General features: G+C 34.2%; 2 protein-coding genes and 1 pseudogene across 2 annotated transcripts; all 3 read right to left on the bottom strand.

The window, feature by feature from the left end:
• Positions 1-1,697: 1,697 nt before the first annotated feature.
• Positions 1,698-2,992, bottom strand: LOC106293153 (methylesterase 17-like). Its single transcript, XM_013728827.1, has 4 exons — positions 2,630-2,992; positions 2,390-2,530; positions 2,183-2,317; positions 1,698-2,072 (listed from the first exon to the last, which is right to left on the bottom strand). The coding sequence occupies exons 1-4, from the start codon at positions 2,891-2,893 to the stop codon at positions 1,785-1,787; spliced, it is 828 nt and encodes a 275-aa protein (XP_013584281.1). The 5' UTR covers positions 2,894-2,992; the 3' UTR covers positions 1,698-1,784.
• Positions 2,993-8,057: 5,065 nt separating this feature from the next.
• Positions 8,058-12,723, bottom strand: LOC106294320 (annotated as a pseudogene).
• A 129-nt stretch (positions 12,724-12,852) lies between these two features.
• Positions 12,853-16,739, bottom strand: LOC106292367 (replication protein A 70 kDa DNA-binding subunit B-like). The gene is made up of 12 exons (XM_013727961.1): positions 16,605-16,739; positions 16,230-16,494; positions 16,070-16,166; positions 15,873-15,997; positions 15,702-15,786; positions 15,497-15,623; positions 15,226-15,422; positions 15,026-15,149; positions 14,732-14,950; positions 13,451-13,501; positions 13,153-13,288; positions 12,853-13,082 (listed from the first exon to the last, which is right to left on the bottom strand). The coding sequence occupies exons 1-12, from the start codon at positions 16,737-16,739 to the stop codon at positions 12,853-12,855; spliced, it is 1,791 nt and encodes a 596-aa protein (XP_013583415.1).
• Between the last annotated feature and the right edge of the window lie 682 nt (positions 16,740-17,421).

Genomic DNA, 17,421 nt, shown 5'->3' with positions numbered 1-17,421 from the left:
GGGTTTAGGGTTTAGAGTTTAGGGTTTAGGGTTTAGGGTTTAGGGTTTAGGGTTTAGAGTTTAGGGTTTAGGGTTTAGAGTTGAGAAATGAGGTTTTGGGGATAAGATTTCAAATTTTGAAAAATAAAAAAATTAAAATTTTTAAATGATAAACTTAGAAATGTGCTATTTTGATCATTTTAGTTTTGGAGTGCTATTTTTGTGATATAAACTTAGAAATGTACTATTTTGGAGATTTGCCCTTCCATAAATCTTTAATTTTTTTTTCCCATCAGATTAACTCTGGTATTTTGTACATTTCAAGATTTTTTTTCTTTATGTATATCTTTTTTCCAAATGTATACTTAAGGCACCCAATAAATACCTATCAATTAAAGTAATAAAAAGAATTGAAATAGTAGGAAAGAGAATGATAGTTTGTTAGAATCAATCGTTTATAAAGGTACTGCAAAGGAAATGGTGAGAGATGATTCTACACTTATCAACCTGCAGCAACTTAGTTAATCTCCCTGTTCGGGAACGCACTGGACGCTAGTCAGTCGGCCGGGTTGGACCTATCACCTAAAAAAAAAATCGGGGATTAATCGGAAATTATGAGGGGCGGAATTTTTATATTGTTTACTTTGTTATAAACATGTTAATCTTTAATTATGTATAACATTAATACATTTTCATGTTTAAGATTGTATAAAACACACAAATAGAATATATAAACTTAATATAGTGTAATTTATATCAAAATTATGAATATAAATGATATTTATAAAATTTTAGATCCAATAAATAAACAAAAATATTATTAAAAAAATAGATTAGGCGGCTAGGCAGTTATTTAGGCGATCTAGACGGAGAAAATCGGATATCCGATTTTTTAAACCGATTTGGCATAAATCGGGGCGAAAAAGTGACGCGTAGCGCCCAAACGGCCGTCTATGCGGCTGGACGGCCGATTTTTAGAACAGGGTTAATCTAAAACAAATAAAACATAAATAGAAAATTTAATATTATATATGAGAAACCGATGGAAGCTCTCACCCTTGCCCATGCTCTTACATATGTTGCGATCAATCACCACCAATTTTAAGAAAATAAGAAAACGTAAATGTCATGATATCTACGTAGAACTATCAAATTATAAATGAAAAGAATTGCGACTTCTGAACAAAATAAAGGTAATCAATTAGGTGCAAATAGTTAACCATTGATTGAGAAGAGGGAAAAGGAGAAATATCACAAACAAAGATGAAGACATCACACGCCACGAAGAGATCTCCATGCTCAGTTCTTCCAATGTTTTCAGTACATATCTGACAAGTCTCTTCACCGTACCAGCTTCACGTTTCTCGTACTTAATGTATGAGTAAGACACACACACACACGCACTCTCAGTCTCTTCTCTCTCTGTGCATTCACTCTTGTACAAGTAGAGATTTATAGAGGAAAATTAGCTTTGCGTAAACGCTGCCACCACTGTACATTGTCACCTTCACACTGTCTCCTTCTCTACTTCACTCTTTTCTTCTTTTACTCCACTTACCATTGTCAAAGTGTAATTACGAATCTAAAAATTCATTTTATTGTGTAAAGACTTTAAACTATTAAATTCCATATTAATACTAAACATTTAATTAAATTGAGTTTTCGTGACGCAAGATAAAAATTGACAAGAACGATTGGTAAGTAGAGTGTTATATATCATTTAATAAATAATTTTCTTCTTTATTACATACTTTTATCAAACCGGTTAAATATGTTTAGATATAATCCCTTGTTCTTAAATATGTTTAGATAGGGGAACCAACAGAAACGGCAGCTTTGATGAGTAAACCAAAGAGCACAAAAGGGTTAGAGAAGAAAGGTGAATGGTCACTGTCCACTTCGTACGCTTCTCTCGGTGGCCACTTTTTCATCATCGCCTCCTGCTGCTCCGGTTTCATCACCCGGTCGTGCAACGTCTTGATATACACGCGCGGCACGTGCTCCTCCACTTCTTGTCCTTTTTCTTCAACTTTTGCTGTCGTTAGCGCCAGAACCGGACCTGGTCTCATTAGTAACGCAGCCAACGCACATTCCTTGACAACATTCATAAACAAAAACAGCGAGCATAAGGACAAAAGATTTGGATTGTGAGAAAAAATATCTGATTTGAAACATAGAGAAAATAAAATAAAATGGAGAATACCTGTTGAGGACTCATGTGGTAAAGGAGCTTTCGACGGTACTCCGGTTTGATAAGGGCACTGGTCGGCGGATGCTCGGGTCCTAAACCGAAACCAAGCTCATAGACATCACCATGTTCTGATAGTTCAGGCACTCCCTGTGACAGAACAGCAAAACGTCACTCACAAGTTACCTTCATTTTAAAGTAATTTTTTATTTATTTAATTACATCTTTCAAATCTTCATCGGTCTGAAACCCGAATTTGAGCATTGTAGCTGCAATATAAACAGCTAGAGAGATTTTCTTAGGGAATTTATGTATCGAGCTCGTTACGCTAAGCCCTCCTGCACTGTGACCCACTAGTATCACCTGATGACAAAACATAGAACAGAGAAAACAGAGTGAATTTGCTTAGGCTTCAAGAATTAACTAAGTTAGTTTTTTAGTTTTCTCGGGTGTGTGTCTGACCTGTTCTTGTTCGGGTAAGGAGGAGAGGAAGTCGGTGAGTGGTTGGTTGTATTGGTCGAAGGAAGTTAGAGAATCGGCAGAGGAAGGATCGATGCCGGAGGATTTGAGGTCGATGCAAGTGACGGTGAAGCCAGAGACTTCCATGAGACATTTGATTTTGTACCAGCACCATGATCCTAAGCTTATGCCGTGTATTAACACGAAGTGAGGTGGTTTACTTCTTGGTTTCAAGACTAGGGTTTCTTCTTGATTCTCCTCCGCCATCAACTACGCCGGCGATTTGATGGATTTTTTTCAGCTTGGTGCTTTGGGTGTTTTCTTGGGGTCTTTGTCACATATGTCAAGCGCATACACAGTGGTGGAAGATATATGTTTGCTTCTTCCCATTTCCTTTTAGTGTGATTTTTTTTCTTACTGTAACGTTTCAACATTAATCAGTAATTATTTTATTCTTATGAAATGATGAAAATATCTGTTGACTTTTCATAGAAGTTTTATCCAGTTATAACATAAGTTGAAGGAAATAAAAATAAAACTTTAATTTTCATAGAAATTTGATAACTAGTAGTATGCATGCAACTTAAGTAGAATTTCTAGGGAAATTTTCCTTCTGCAGCTTATTTTCTCGCTCAGCCAATTCTGTTTTCTTTTTCTGTTTGGGTCTTATTAACTACGTTGCATGGAAACTCGGTTGAAGGTCCGTTTCACATTTCGGAAACGTTTCGGAATCGGAATCTCTCGGAAACTCACGGAAACGCTTTGGAAACTCGTTTCTTAAAAATCTCAGTTTGGAAACTTAGTGGAAACTTGCGTTTCTATTTTGGAAACTCGCGTTTCTGTTTTGGAAACGCTAGAACTTTCCAATTGGTTATGACTTGTTGTTATGATTTTTATTTTAGTTAAGTTATTTAATATTTAAGTACTGGGTTTTTGTTATTTTGATTTTTTTATATAACTTTGATGTTTAATGATGATTTATTTTATTTTTGTATGATTAAATAGAATGGCTATTTATTTATTTGTATTTTAAGATATATTAAACATATATTTTCAAAAAAGATATACTAAACATAACAAAAATGAATATAAATATTAATCAGTTATATATATATATATAGACGTTTCTAAAACATTTCTAAAGCAAAAAAAATAAAAAAATCAAGTTTCCACGTTTCGAAACGAAACCGTTTCCGCGTATCCGTTTCTGTTTCCATGCAACCTAGCTTATTAAACAGTTTTTTTTACCAAAATTAATCGAACAACTGATTAGTTTATTTGGTAAAATATCTAATAGATTAATAAAGCAATTAAAAAGTGATTTACTGGAAAAATATTACAAAAAAAAAATCAAGAGATTTATGGAAATGGATAATCTTTTCCCATCAAGTTAACTCTGGCATTTTGTACATTTCAAGATTTCTGCTTTTTTCTTTATGTATTTCTTTTTCCAAATGTATACTTACGTATGTTGCGATCAATCACCACCAATTTTAAGAAAATTAAAGGAAGAAGAAAAAGGGTATAGTTTGCATCTATATATACATAGTTATATATGTTTGTCGATTTGATTGTGGATCCGACTTTGGTGTATGGCACTTGGTTTATTGCATCTCCGTATAGTTGAGATAGTCAATGAGTAATAATTGTCTGCTGACTATATTCTTACGATTTGTATTTGTGTGTTTATTCGCACTAGTTACACGTTTATATCCACTAAACAGCTTTTAATCTTGAGCGGGATTTCCACCTTAATGTTTAGGTTAATTCGAGGACGTATGTAAATAATGATTAATCTCGACTCACAACAGAAAATCTAGTATTTGATAGCTGTATTCGAGTATACAAATAGTCATCGCTATTATAAAATGTTACATAGATTCAGGTATGTCACGTGTGAAACATATATTATAATGGCCCGTGCTAGGATTCATTTGTATTCTGACTAAAATTGATTATGTAGGATTACTAGTTTTTTCTCGGTCAAATTTGTAACGTAAAAACAATAACGTTCATTGACCATTACAATGGCTCGTTGCTAAAAATAAAGAATAAATCTTACACGGAACACTTCGGTCTTGACAAAATGTAATGTTATGAACCATTTGAGTTTGCCCAAAAAATCAATATCAGAATAAATGGGTGTCATTCGAAGGCCTTCTAGTTTTACCTTACACGTCAAAAACTCGAAACTATTTGACTTGTTGAACGTATGTTTAATGATCAGTAAAGTTAGAAAACGTAAATGTCATGATATCTACGTAGAACTATCAAATTATAAATTAAAAGAATTACGACTTTTGAACAAAATAAAGGAAATCAAATAGGTGCAAATAATTAACCACTGATTGAGAAGAGGGAAAAGGAGAAATGTCACAAACAAAGATGAAGATATCACCTCCTTTTCAGAGAGTAACGTGTTTTCCTTATTTTCTTCAATATCTCCTTAACTTTCGGTTTATTTTGTAACATTACATATTTTTTACTTTCAATAAAGACAAGCCAACGTGTAAATGAAAATGACATGACTTATGATCATAACTCAAGTTGTAATATTCTAGTATGCAATATTCCGTATTATGAGGTTTTCCCACTCATGGCTCTCTAACTCTTTCTCCTCTAACCAGTTTTAAGGTTTTTTTAACCAAGAAACGTGTAGTCTTCAGCGACCGGATAACCCGCCTAACAAATCGTTACAAAATCCAAAAAATAAAATAAAATTTCTTGATCAGAAAATACAACATCTCCGCTTAGGCCATTCATTTTTTCAACATAATAGTGAATTTAGATGTTTTCTTGAATAGTCTTACGTGCATTCAACTGCATCAGATGCTTTTGATATTTAGAGGAGCGGGGGACAATCCAATAAGTGTGAGAGGTGACATATGAAATGGCCTGAGCGGAGACATGTGCAAAAAGAAAGAAAGTCTTTGCCAATTGTCAGAGTCTTTGTGGACGAGGGAATCAGATTCATTTTCATTATAAACCTTCTTTTTCTCTGTGGTAGACATTTGAATGAGTGTATATCAAAAATTCAATCTATAATATAGTTTCAACAAAATAAGACTACCACTAATTTCTCACCGCTAAACCATCATCAGGTTGTATATTTAGGGCAACCTCAAAGGCAGAGAGAGAATATAGAGAAAGCAACGATTGGGCATTTTCTGTTTGATTAGAGTTAACTCGAGTAACATGTCTACTAAATATCAGTATATGATACATGCTTACAAAAGATCGGCAGGTAGTGGAAATAGCCATGTCCCTTCGTCTCAAAAGGTCTTAAGCGGTGTATAGTGACGCGCATAACTTTTCTTTTATAACTGTTCAATCATTGTGGAGTACTATATAGTTGAACAGTTGTTTAAATAATAACCAATTAAGAAACATGGTTCCATTCATTTTCTTCATTTCTCTTGTATTTTAAACTAATACTAGATATTGACCCGCCCTCGGAGGGCGGGTATATTTTTTGTTTTTTTAATTTTTTACGTAATATAATTTATGTCTGTGTTTTTATAATTATATTTTTGTATGATATGAATTTAGTAGAATAGATATAATTTTCTCTATATTAAATAAATAATTGATTAAGTTTCATAATTGTGTACTTGTGTCATATATGTTTGGGAAATTATTTTTAATCTTTATTCACCAAATTTGCAATTTGTAATATATTTTTGCACTTTCATATATGATAACATTTTTAATTTTCCACATTTTATTTCTAAACTTAAGTAGGTGTTTTAATAGAATAGACATAACAGATAACCCTAAAAATTGTTTGATAATAATATAGATTAGTAATATCTAATTAAGGTCAATTAGATAAAAGCGCATACAAATACACAATGCAAAACAATACATCAAATTTGATGCTCCAGGCCCATATAAATAAATAAATCCTGAACACAAACTTATTATACCGAAAAAAAACTTTTTAGAAAATCAGCTCGAAAATAGAGTTTCTCTCTCCCTCTTTCTATTACAACCGACCAGATCTTGTCTCAGCTCAAATTTAATCGATCTGTAAAAAAAATTGCTCAGATCAGCTCAGGTACATGTAATATCACTCGTTTTGTTGTTAGATTAAATATATTTTGTTGCATGTAATCTTATTTTGAGGTGAAATCTGAGAAATTTATTTTGAATAAAATTTCAGATGTGACGGATTCTCTGTTTCTTCTGATGAGGGATCTGAGTGAAGCTGATCTTAATCGATGATAATATATGTGTCTGAAGTGTACTGGAGGGAAGGAAAGGTCAACAAAACCAAAGCGTTGATCTTGTCTCCATTGAAAAAGAAGATGTCCGAAAAGAAACAGGTTTTTGTGTCTATAGCATCACCAAACAATTTAACTCCTACATCTGAAAAGCCTGTACTCTACTATGGCGGGTCCCCTACTATGGCCTGTAAGAAATATTTTAAAACTTTGATTTTGTATATTAGTATATACTATGATTCTTAAAAGCTATATGATGTTGAATCTGAAACATCCTTTAAGTATTTCATAAATATTTGTTCAAAGTGAAAGACTGTCACTTTATTCTCAGAAACCCGTGGAAGACTGTGGAAGCTGACATGAGTGGCTCTATTGGTTTGAAACCAGAGCAGTAAAAATATACATGGCTCCTATGAAGATCACAGGTAATCTATTGACCAAATAATAAATCTATGTTACTTTTTAACAAATCATTTTTTTATAAGCCATATATAAACTCTTTTGTTTTCTTATGGGGAATGAATGTTTTCTTTTGCAGGCGCTCATTATTATAAAAGAAGTAAAATGATGTTAGGAAACCAATCAAAGCCATATCAGACTGACTTTGAGATCGACAGGTTTTCTTCCATCTCATGAAGTATTATTTAGCGCCTTGTCTGCAGTATGAAGTTATGAGTATAATAAATATGTACTGGTGTGTGAGTATATTACAATTATATTCTTATTTAGCTCTGTTTTATACTTCAGGAGATGCAGTTATAAAAAGTATAAGTTCAGCTTCCTTTTTTACCAAAGGAACGCAAAGGGCTTTCAGAAACAACTTCTAGCATTGGAATAACACGTACGTCACTTAACCGAACTTAGCTAGCACTTAGAAGTCAGGAATGGAATATAGATTAGAAGTCAAGAAAGCAATATCGGTTAGAAGTCAGGAATGGAATCTGAATGTTGTTGCTGGTACGTCTGTTGCGTGCTTCCAAAGGATGTTGAATCCGAATGTTGTTTAACCACCCTGTCTGTTGTGTGCTTGTATGTAGGTTAACAAATACAATGTCGTTTGCTTGTAATGTATGTTGTGTGCTTCTGTTTGCATGAATAAATTAGAGAGATAAATGAAAAACTTCCAACTTGCAAGTTAACTACATTGTTTGTCAAAAATAGAAATAAGTTTAAATACGCTAAAACACACAGCAAAGTAAACATTAAAATTAGAGATTCTGAAAGATCTCTTTGAAAACAACATTCTTTGTCTCACGCTTAGGCTTTCCTTGATCATCAACAACCAAAATCTTCAATCCCTTTTTTGATGTAACTCTGAAAACAGCCACGTATAGTTGTCCATGAGAGAAGACATCTCTTGGTAGATACAAACCAACATGGGATAGTGATTGACCTTGACTCTTATTAATTGTAATAGCAAATGCAACTGCGATAGGCAGCTGCCTTTCCTCATCTTGAAAGGCAATTTATTATCAGAAGGTGTAATAGAAAGTCTAGGAATGACCACAGTTTTTCCCACCTTTTCTCCTGTGATCACTTTAGCCTTTACCAATAAATCATCCATCTCTGTAATCTGGAGTCTTGTGCCATTCATCAAACCGTTTGTATGATCGATATTTCTAAGCAACATCACTGGACAGCCGACTTTCAAGCGAAGACTGTGATTTGGCAGACCAGAAACCTTGATGGTGTTTAAGAAATCGGGAGTTAGAGCCTGGTCATTTCTCGAAAATCTATCAGAAGCATCAATCGAGTCAGAGCTTAAGTAAATCCTTTCTTCTCCTGCATGTTACAAACTCAAAAATTATATAATAATCATAAACGATTTCAATAGCCAAAAATAACTTGTCCATATAAATAGTATAACCTGGTAGTTTATCCAACATGTGCTGGTTAATCCTGTTGACATCTTCATTGGTGGGACAGAGAATTGCCCTTTCTTGGAAAAACTTTGGCTGTTTATCCTGTTGTAAGGAAAATACATCCCCATATACTGCTTTGCTAATTGATTCAATCGGATCATCTACATCAGTAATAAGAAACTCATCTGGAATATTGATTACAACTTCTCCATCATTTTCACCTCCAAGCTTTCCATCTCCAACATCTAAAATCCACTTTGAGAATTCTTTTAATTCCTTAGCATCTTCAGCAGACAGGTTTTCAGAAAGTAGCCTCATATTCTTGGTTAGCTTCATCACTTTGACATGCCTCCATAAATATGATGAATTAAGAGACTCCATTACAATTTCTGGTCGTCCAGCACCATGTATAACAGGCAAAACTTGTCTAAAATCACCTCCAAATACAACAACTTTCCCAGCAAAAGGCCTGTTGTCTTTGTTCCGCATAATGTCTTTCATACTCCTATCCAAAGACTCAAAACAATGTCTACTCATCATTGGTGCTTCATCCCAAATGATTAGAGATGCTGCTTTCACCAAGTTAGCTTGATCACTTCCTGGAATAAGGGTGCAAGTAGAATACTCATCTGGGTTTATTGGTATTCCAAACCTAGAATGTGCTGTCCTTCCTCCTTGTATCAATAGAGAAGCTATCCCACTTGATGCAGTGTTCAAACATATTTCCCCCTTGAATCTAATAGCTGCAGACAACAATCTCCACAGGAAGGTTTTACCAGTTCCACCAAATCCATAAACAAAGAACACACATCCTTTTTGATTTATGACTGCATCAACAATCTCATCATATATTTTCTTTTGTTCCTCCGTTAGTTTAACAATGTCTCTGTCATGCTCAGCTTTCAGCTTCTCCCTATCGTAACTCAGCTCATCTGAAATCAGAACATTGTCATTCCCACCAATATTTGGATCTGGCTTTGGCATATTTTCCCATTGATCTAAAGAAAAACCATTGCTCTTTAAAATATTCTCAATCTCAAGAAGAGCATATTGTTTTTTTTCATGGGCACTTAAACAGAGATCTGTAAAAAAAAAATATAAACACTTTCAACTTCAATTTTTCAGAATAGGATATGATAAAAAAATAGAATTATATTATACCTGGCCTTTTTAGTAACTTTCTCCGTTTATACTCGATATCATCACATAGAACCTCCCATGTATTGTCCCAAACAACCTCTGGCTCTGACAAACTACCAGACATCAGCATCATAACAAAAGTATGACGCAAAGCTGAAGCTGATTCTGTGAAACTTGTCCTAAAAATATCATCAATATACTCTTGATCATCGTCTAGTAAGCCTCTTGCAAAACACACTGCCTTATACGTAGGATAAACAACATTGTTAAATGTCCGAATCTCCTCATCATTTCTTGGACCTCTAACTATGTTTAGCAGAACACGCAAATAGAAAGCTTCTTCAATCTTCCTTGGGGCATAATTGATCCTACCAATACTGAATCCTCTCTGTCTGTCGTGGAACTTCTTCTCCTTCTTATTCCAAGTGAACATTGTTGGGATTTGTGCTAGCGTTAGTCTTCTGGCAACAGCACTAACCTTGTTCAGTTCAAACCATCCAGTGAACATAGTATCTTCTATAAGCTCTCGACTGGTCACTTTCTCATAAGTGTCATCATCTTTGAAAATTATTATCTGCTTCCCTGGTAGGTGCCACTGCATTCGCTCAACAGGTACTGATCGATAGTGAATAGGGAAACTGAAAGTCCTCCACGCCCCTTCACAGGCTGAAACATATCTAAAAAAATAATATTCGAGATTAGTATTGTACCTGATCTGATTGAGAAGTAAAAAATCTTTAAAGAAAGAGCAAAACAAAATTTACCGGCAGTTGAAGAAGTTTTTGATCTCATTTTTTTTATCAACTCCAGTAGTTTCATCGTTTGACTTCTTTCGCTTTGCTCCTCCTTTTTCTGGTGGCTCAACAGTAACAGTACAACAATCCGCGCCTTTATTAATATACTTAAATAAGTATTTAATAGAACCAGTCTGATTACACCATTCTACATTAATATGAGCTCGATAACTAACAGATAATTTCTTGTTATAGGGTATCACATATCTGTTATCGCATTTGAAACCATTTTTCTCTACAAAGCAACCAGACTGTTCACGCCGTCTATAAACTGGAAAACCTTCTCGGTTCACTGAAGTTGTTTCCACAAAATCTTTTGGATAAAGCTTTGAACATTTACCATTTTCCATGCATGGCGAATTCCAGTTAACTGACCCACAAGGACCATGAATCATCATATCTTTGACCACATCAAACAACTCTGGTTCCTTTTCCTTGTCTGGTATTTCTGCTGAGATAATCTTGTCAATGTCTTCTGGTTTAGGAAATTTATAGTTAGGATGCATGAAGAGCAGAATATGAGCATGTGGCAGACCACGTTTCTGAAACTCAATTGTGTACATGGCTGCATTAAAAACAGTGAAAGACATTAGTAACTACAGTTAAACAAAAAATATATCAAACGAAAATAACCAAGCAAAATACTCACATGCGACTGTTTTTCCAAGTAGATTTTTTTCTGTTAAATCCCTCATAAGAGAATCAAGTTTACACTTAAAAATTCTGCATAGAATATCTGGTCTGTCGTCAGGACTGAGTTTGCGTGGTTGAACATATCTGGTGATTTCGGGCCATTTAGGATTGCATGTGAAAGTTATAAACAGATCGGGAAACCCAAAATATTTGCATATCGACATTGCATCCAAATACATATTTTTCATATATCTTGGTCCTCCAACAAAAGTGCCTGGTAACACATAGCGGCTTCCTTGCTCACTCATATCTGTCTTCCCATCGTTTTCAGACTGCTGAATAGAATCAAAGCTATCTGATCTAAGGCTTTTCTGGTTCATCCTCAAAAAGCACAGCCGGTTAGATTCTATGGTTGTAAAAGCATCAACCAAAAACTGTTGGAATAGCCTCTTAGAGTGCAGAAGTGTATGACATTCCCCGTCTCTTTCCTGGATCCGATATGCATACCACTGTCTCATACTGATATTTTTCCTCTTCAGTTTAGATGTAGCCTCTGTAGCTCTTTTTTCAATCCCAAGTCTGAACCCATCTTTGCCATATGTAAAGATAAGAGGATATTGTAGTGCAAGATAGGAAGGATGGATTTCACTTATCCGTTTAAGCCATCCTGTTTGCTTCTCTTCAAGAACAATATCTCTTTTATCCATTTCCAAATTGAAATCCCCAGGAACCAGTGCAGCAACTTCAGATGCAGTAGGAGTATCATATGTCCTCCCGTCTTTTTCTCGACTGCTAACAATCCGCATATGAAAGGTAGTCTCAGGGTTCAAATTGAACCTATCTCTGGCTGATCGGAATTGATGCACATATGGATTTACTTGGTTTAGCATCTCAACTATCATCTCAATGACCTTTTTCCTCACACTCTTTTTTTTTGCCTTATCAGCCTTTTTCTTGTATTTCCTGCATCAAAAGTAAGATGTTTGACAGTATAAGAATTTCTACGTTCGCAGGTCATAATCTATTATATTTTGGTTCTTAGTAATGAGTTGAAAATACCCTATAATGGAAGCTCTTTTGTCAATTTCGTTTTCAATGTCAACAATGTAGAGTTGAGAAAACTTGGCTTCTTCTCCAGCTGGTGGCTTTAAACTACCCATTAGATGATAGTTTTCTCCTTGAAGTTGAAACATCTTTGGGCCACGTCCTTGAGGAAGACATCTATCAACTTTTCCCCCAAGAGATGTAAAAGAAAAAACCATATTAAGCTGCCTGATATTTTCCCGAAAGTATTTGCTGATCTCATCATCACAATGTAACAATCTTTTCAAGATCTCTGGTGATTCTTTTAGTAATGGTAACTGAACTTGACCTTGTCCACAACACAAAGAGAATTTTGGTTTCTTGGTCTTGTTTCTCTTTTCAATGCGTTCACCATACCACATTTTCGCCCCACAGTAGTTACATATGTAAGTAGGATCTCCCTCATCTAAGTACTCTGTAAGAAATTCATAAATTCAGATGGTTAAGGTAAGAAAATATAATAGATATTGAGTTAAAAAATTGAAAAAGTCTCAATTACGTGTAGTGTTTAGTTTAGGCAGAGGTGTAGTTGATGAGGATTGACCTCCCTGAAACATGGTTTTAAATATATCGGCCATAGTCAAAATCCTAGCCCTTTGTTCATCTGGTACATGACTTGTATCAGATATTTCTTCAGTGTTATCAGATCCTACTTCATGTGAATCACTATCTTCACTACTAACATCATCATAACTCTGATCACTATAATCTTCACCTTCATCTGTATATAAAAAACAATGTTATAAAATTTAAGCCTGCGAAAAAATTAGAATAGATATAATTATGCCTACCAGTAAAATTGTGGTCAAGAGATGATTCCAAGTCATCTTCTTTTTCTGACTCGTTCACTTGAGATGTTGACCACATGTTCTCATTATGTTGCTTGACACTGTCTGAGTTGGAGAAGGCTGGTAAAAGATTCCTAGGCTGAATTTGGAGACATGTACTTCTTCTTGTTAAGATGTTTGATAACTGAACTCTGTCATTGTTATTATCTCCTCGCAATCACAAAATAACCAAATAACAATGTTAGTTATTAAACATAGAACTGGTCAAAATCTGTAATATGTTTCTAATTAATCCACTTACCATTTGCTCGAATCCTCTTAGAACATTGAGGCTGCTTTCCTTTAGCTTTGTCTGTAGGTGAATCAACAACATAATAGACGCATGAATTGCATATATTGATTCACTGAGTAGAAAACAGTAACAGATAACAATGTCATGGGTAAAGAAAAGGCACCATAGTATGGATTTCCTGAACCGAAGTAGGTTGATGGTTGAGTAAAATGCTGAGAACCCCCAGAGCTTTGTAAATTCGGCTTTAAATTAGAAACATCTCCCAACACTTGTCTAAAGGTAGAGTCGGCAATGGTTCCATCAGTCAATTTAGAATCTGCTGGACTTTGACATGTAGGTTGATGATTTGTTCTTCTCTTCCTTGTATTGTCTTCTTTGTTCTTCATGTTTGTTGTAATGATAACTGCATTTCGAGAAGTTAGTTTTCCATTGGTGTTTTATTGTAATCTATTGTGTTCTGTAACGATGGTTGTTAGGGTTATGTTTAGACACAACGTGGGTTAGCTAATGAACTCCCTTATTATTGGATAAAAGTATTATTTTAATACTTTTTAGTTTCGTTTATATAAGGAGATATAAACATTTAACATGAAACCACTTGTTTAAATTCATATATGATATGGCAGAGTAGTATAACATGTAGATGATTGGTCAATAGATCATTCCTATTGTTTTAATTCAAATAATTTTTTATAAATTTAAAAATCTCTATTTTAAAACATTACTTAGAGTAGATTTTAAACATAGTATGATGTATGTAATGTGAGCAGATTCTTTTGAATCAGTATATCAAAAATAGTAATCAAGTATTTTCTTATAATAAAATGTAAGTCTCAATTGTAAGTACTGCAAATTGGAAAATAATCTAGCAAAGGAACGCAAATATTGGAAATCTTTATTAGAAATTAAACTTTAAATAACTGAAACAAATGTGCAAATAAACACTTATTGTGAAAACTTAAACAGAAACAGAAAACAAAAACAGAAAACAAACAAAGAACCACTTTGGTTTCTTCTTTAGCCACTTTTCTTGGAGCTTGAGTCCTCTTTAGTGGTCTTTTCTTTCTTCACAAAAACTCGAGCGCACTGCTTCTTTGTTGTAGAACTTATGTCAGGTTCACCTTCATTGGATTGTTGTTTGCGTTTAGATGATGGGGTTACCACAGTGTTTTCGTTTGCCTGACTTTCGATAACTAAAGTGAACCCTGTACAAACAATCTACACTATGAATCTGGTGCAGTCGTATACAGTCAATTAACATTATAAAAATCTAAAAATACAAAACCATACCTGTGAACCACTTAAATTAGAAGTTCCCACATCAGAGTGAGTCCATGACTCGGTGGTGCTACCACCAGTCAGTAGCATACTTAGATCTTTCCATACTTTACCAACTTTATACATCCCACCTTTGCTAGCAACATTGTTACTCTCAATGTAAATACCAAACATGAAAGTCTTTCCAACCAAATCAGTAACGGCCTCAGGAAAAGATTCAATATCTTGTAGCTGTAATATTCAGTATATGTTAAAAGTTATATATTCTGAAAGTTTATAATGAAGTTGTGAAATACAGGATATAACCTCCTCAAATGAACCGTTGAGCAAGGCAGCAGCAGTTTCAGGAATAACTCCGACTGCAATCCAGTCAAGTAACATTAGGTAAGCTTCTCCAGTACCATCTTTCACCCATACATGAATCCTGAACCTGCATCACATATTTTGAATTAGCAACTTATGAAATTAAAATATAGACAACAAAACTCGCTTAACAAATATATTACTTTGGCAAGACTTTAGTGACTTTATCATCACACTTTTCACACCACCACAAATGAGTTGTTATCTCATTCCCCTTGACGATTTGAACTTTTGTTGAAATCTTGTTGACCTTTTTGTTGCAAGCTTTGCATCCAAAATAGTACCATCCCCAATCCTTGTCAATTGCATAAATTGTGGCAATGACTCTGCATTGCTCAATCTACATTTACAAAAGTAAAGGTAGTCCTTTAAGCATTGATAGTGTTAGAATATAATTTGCATCAAAACTATTACCTGAGTTGAAGATAGTAGCTCTGCAATGTCTCTGATTGGGTATTGCATCCATTTATCGCGTCTAATCTCCCTTTCAAGTTTGTCTTGTTCGGATTCAACCAATGTCAAAGCATTGGATGCAACATCCCTATTAAAGTCAACCCCAATAAATTTATTTTAAAGTATACATAGGTATAGCTTTTCATTTTATAAACAATCTAAATACCTTTTCAAAAAGGCCTCACTCTCCATTATTGGCGGGTTGAAAAATATTTGAGAAGCATCATATGAATTTGAAATTTGAACCTCATCTGACATAAATAAACGGACGATTTTGTGAGTTCCATGCTCAAAGGTACTATGATATGATAAGTGATAAGTGATAATAGAGGATTACCTCTATAGGTGCCGACTTTCACAAAACGTAAGAGACAGATAACAGTATCTCCACCAACTGCTTTGCAATTAGCATGAATGCTTTCAGCAAATTTTCCCCATAGACAGCAAGCAATCCTACGGCCTCTGTAAAAATAAAAATGTTAAACTATTAGTTTTAGTAATATGATATAAGGAAAAAACAAATGGATGACTTACTGAAGGTCTGTCAAACTGAACTCAATTTTCTTTCTTTCTTTACCAGAACACAGAACTGTGTCAAGAGATCCCAAATCCGTCACTTCTCCAATAACATCTGAAATAGATCAAAATCTAATTAACAAAATGTATTTATCAAACTTAAAATAGGAATAGTTACCAATTAAGATGTTTTCATCTTCTACTCCCTGTTGAATAGTCTGGAAATCAACCAAACTGAGAAACATGCTGTCGTTTTGCAGGGTTGACGGAGTGATATCAGTTCCATAGATGAAATTGATCTTGTATTGATGATTGGTAGGCCTGTAGGAAACACCGGGGCCATTGATGGAGAAATTTTCAATGTTTCTCCACATTCCAACATGTACTTTTTTTGCAAACTTCTCAAAGTATGTTTTCTTACAGGACGCAAGAATTTTAGTTCCCTTAAAAATAACAAATTGCAGCGATTTAGAAAGTAGAATTGAATATATCTATTAGTTAAGAATGAAGAGAAAAAAAACAGACAAAAGGTAGACTAAGTAATGAGACTTACATGTGCATCAGACAGAATGATTTCCAATGTTTCTCCTGAAAGTTTTGTGTAATGCTTCCAGGTATGGAGCACCTTAACTTGAATACGCCATTCTGACTTGAATGGTTTGATGTCAGCCAAAGCGGTGAGTTCCATGCTTAAAGGTACTTTCTGAATTAGATTTGGATTCTCAAATAAGCTTTAAAGAAGTGTGTTAAGCGTAGATGGTAGGAAGGATGTTTATAAAGAGAAGATGGCGATGGAAACAGTTTAAGTTAAGATGATGGCATATTTTACGGGATTCAGGAGTTAGTTATAAAATTTTAAAATTGAATTTAGAATAATTGATTTGATTCCTGGAATGTTCTTGTTTGTTGGATATATAGTGAGAAAAAATAGGTATGCTCCATATTATTAGGAAACAGTCGACATAAGTAAGGTTAAATATTATTAGCTATAGTAAATATAGTGGTAAAGTCCAGAAAATATATTAGTATGTTGATAGGAAGGATGTTTATAAAGAGAAGATGGCGATGGAAACAGTTTAAGTTAAGATGATGGCATATTTTACGGGATTAAGGAGTTAGTTATCAAATTTTGAAATTGAATTTAGAATAATTGATTTAGATACCTCTCAAATAAATCATTCCTATCAATTCAAGTTCCAGATTATAATTCTTAAAACCTATCAAGTCAATATAACGAAAATAAGTTGATAAAGTATATGTACTTACATATTTTCTTGGTTTTGCTCCAAAAAAAAATGTTTTCTTGTTCAACCATCGGTTTATGCAAAAGTCTATTATTATTGCGTATTTCTTTTGTGGTCCGATAATTA

This window comes from Brassica oleracea, chromosome C5 (genome assembly GCF_000695525.1).
Source record: "Brassica oleracea var. oleracea cultivar TO1000 chromosome C5, BOL, whole genome shotgun sequence".
Taxonomy (NCBI): domain Eukaryota; kingdom Viridiplantae; phylum Streptophyta; class Magnoliopsida; order Brassicales; family Brassicaceae; genus Brassica; species Brassica oleracea.
This window is presented reverse-complemented; position numbering and strand designations above follow the sequence as displayed.

Bases quoted from the DNA above. Each gene is read 5' to 3' on its own strand.
- LOC106293153 (XM_013728827.1), bottom strand. From the start codon at position 2,893: ATGGCGGAGGAGAATCAAGAAGAAACCCTAGTCTTGAAACCAAGAAGT. The intron at 2,531-2,629 runs GTCAGACACACA...TTTTGTCATCAG, and splicing joins CCTTACCCGAACAAGAACAG to GTGATACTAGTGGGTCACAG. The intron at 2,073-2,182 runs GTATTCTCCATT...AATGTTGTCAAG, and splicing joins ACCACATGAGTCCTCAACAG to GAATGTGCGTTGGCTGCGTT.
- LOC106292367 (XM_013727961.1), bottom strand. From the start codon at position 16,739: ATGGAACTCACCGCTTTGGCTGACATCAAACCATTCAAGTCAGAATGG. The intron at 15,998-16,069 runs GTAAGTCATCCA...TTATTTTTACAG, and splicing joins TTCAGTTTGACAGACCTTCA to AGGCCGTAGGATTGCTTGCT. The intron at 15,423-15,496 runs GTAATAGTTTTG...TTGTAAATGTAG, and splicing joins AGCTACTATCTTCAACTCAG to ATTGAGCAATGCAGAGTCAT.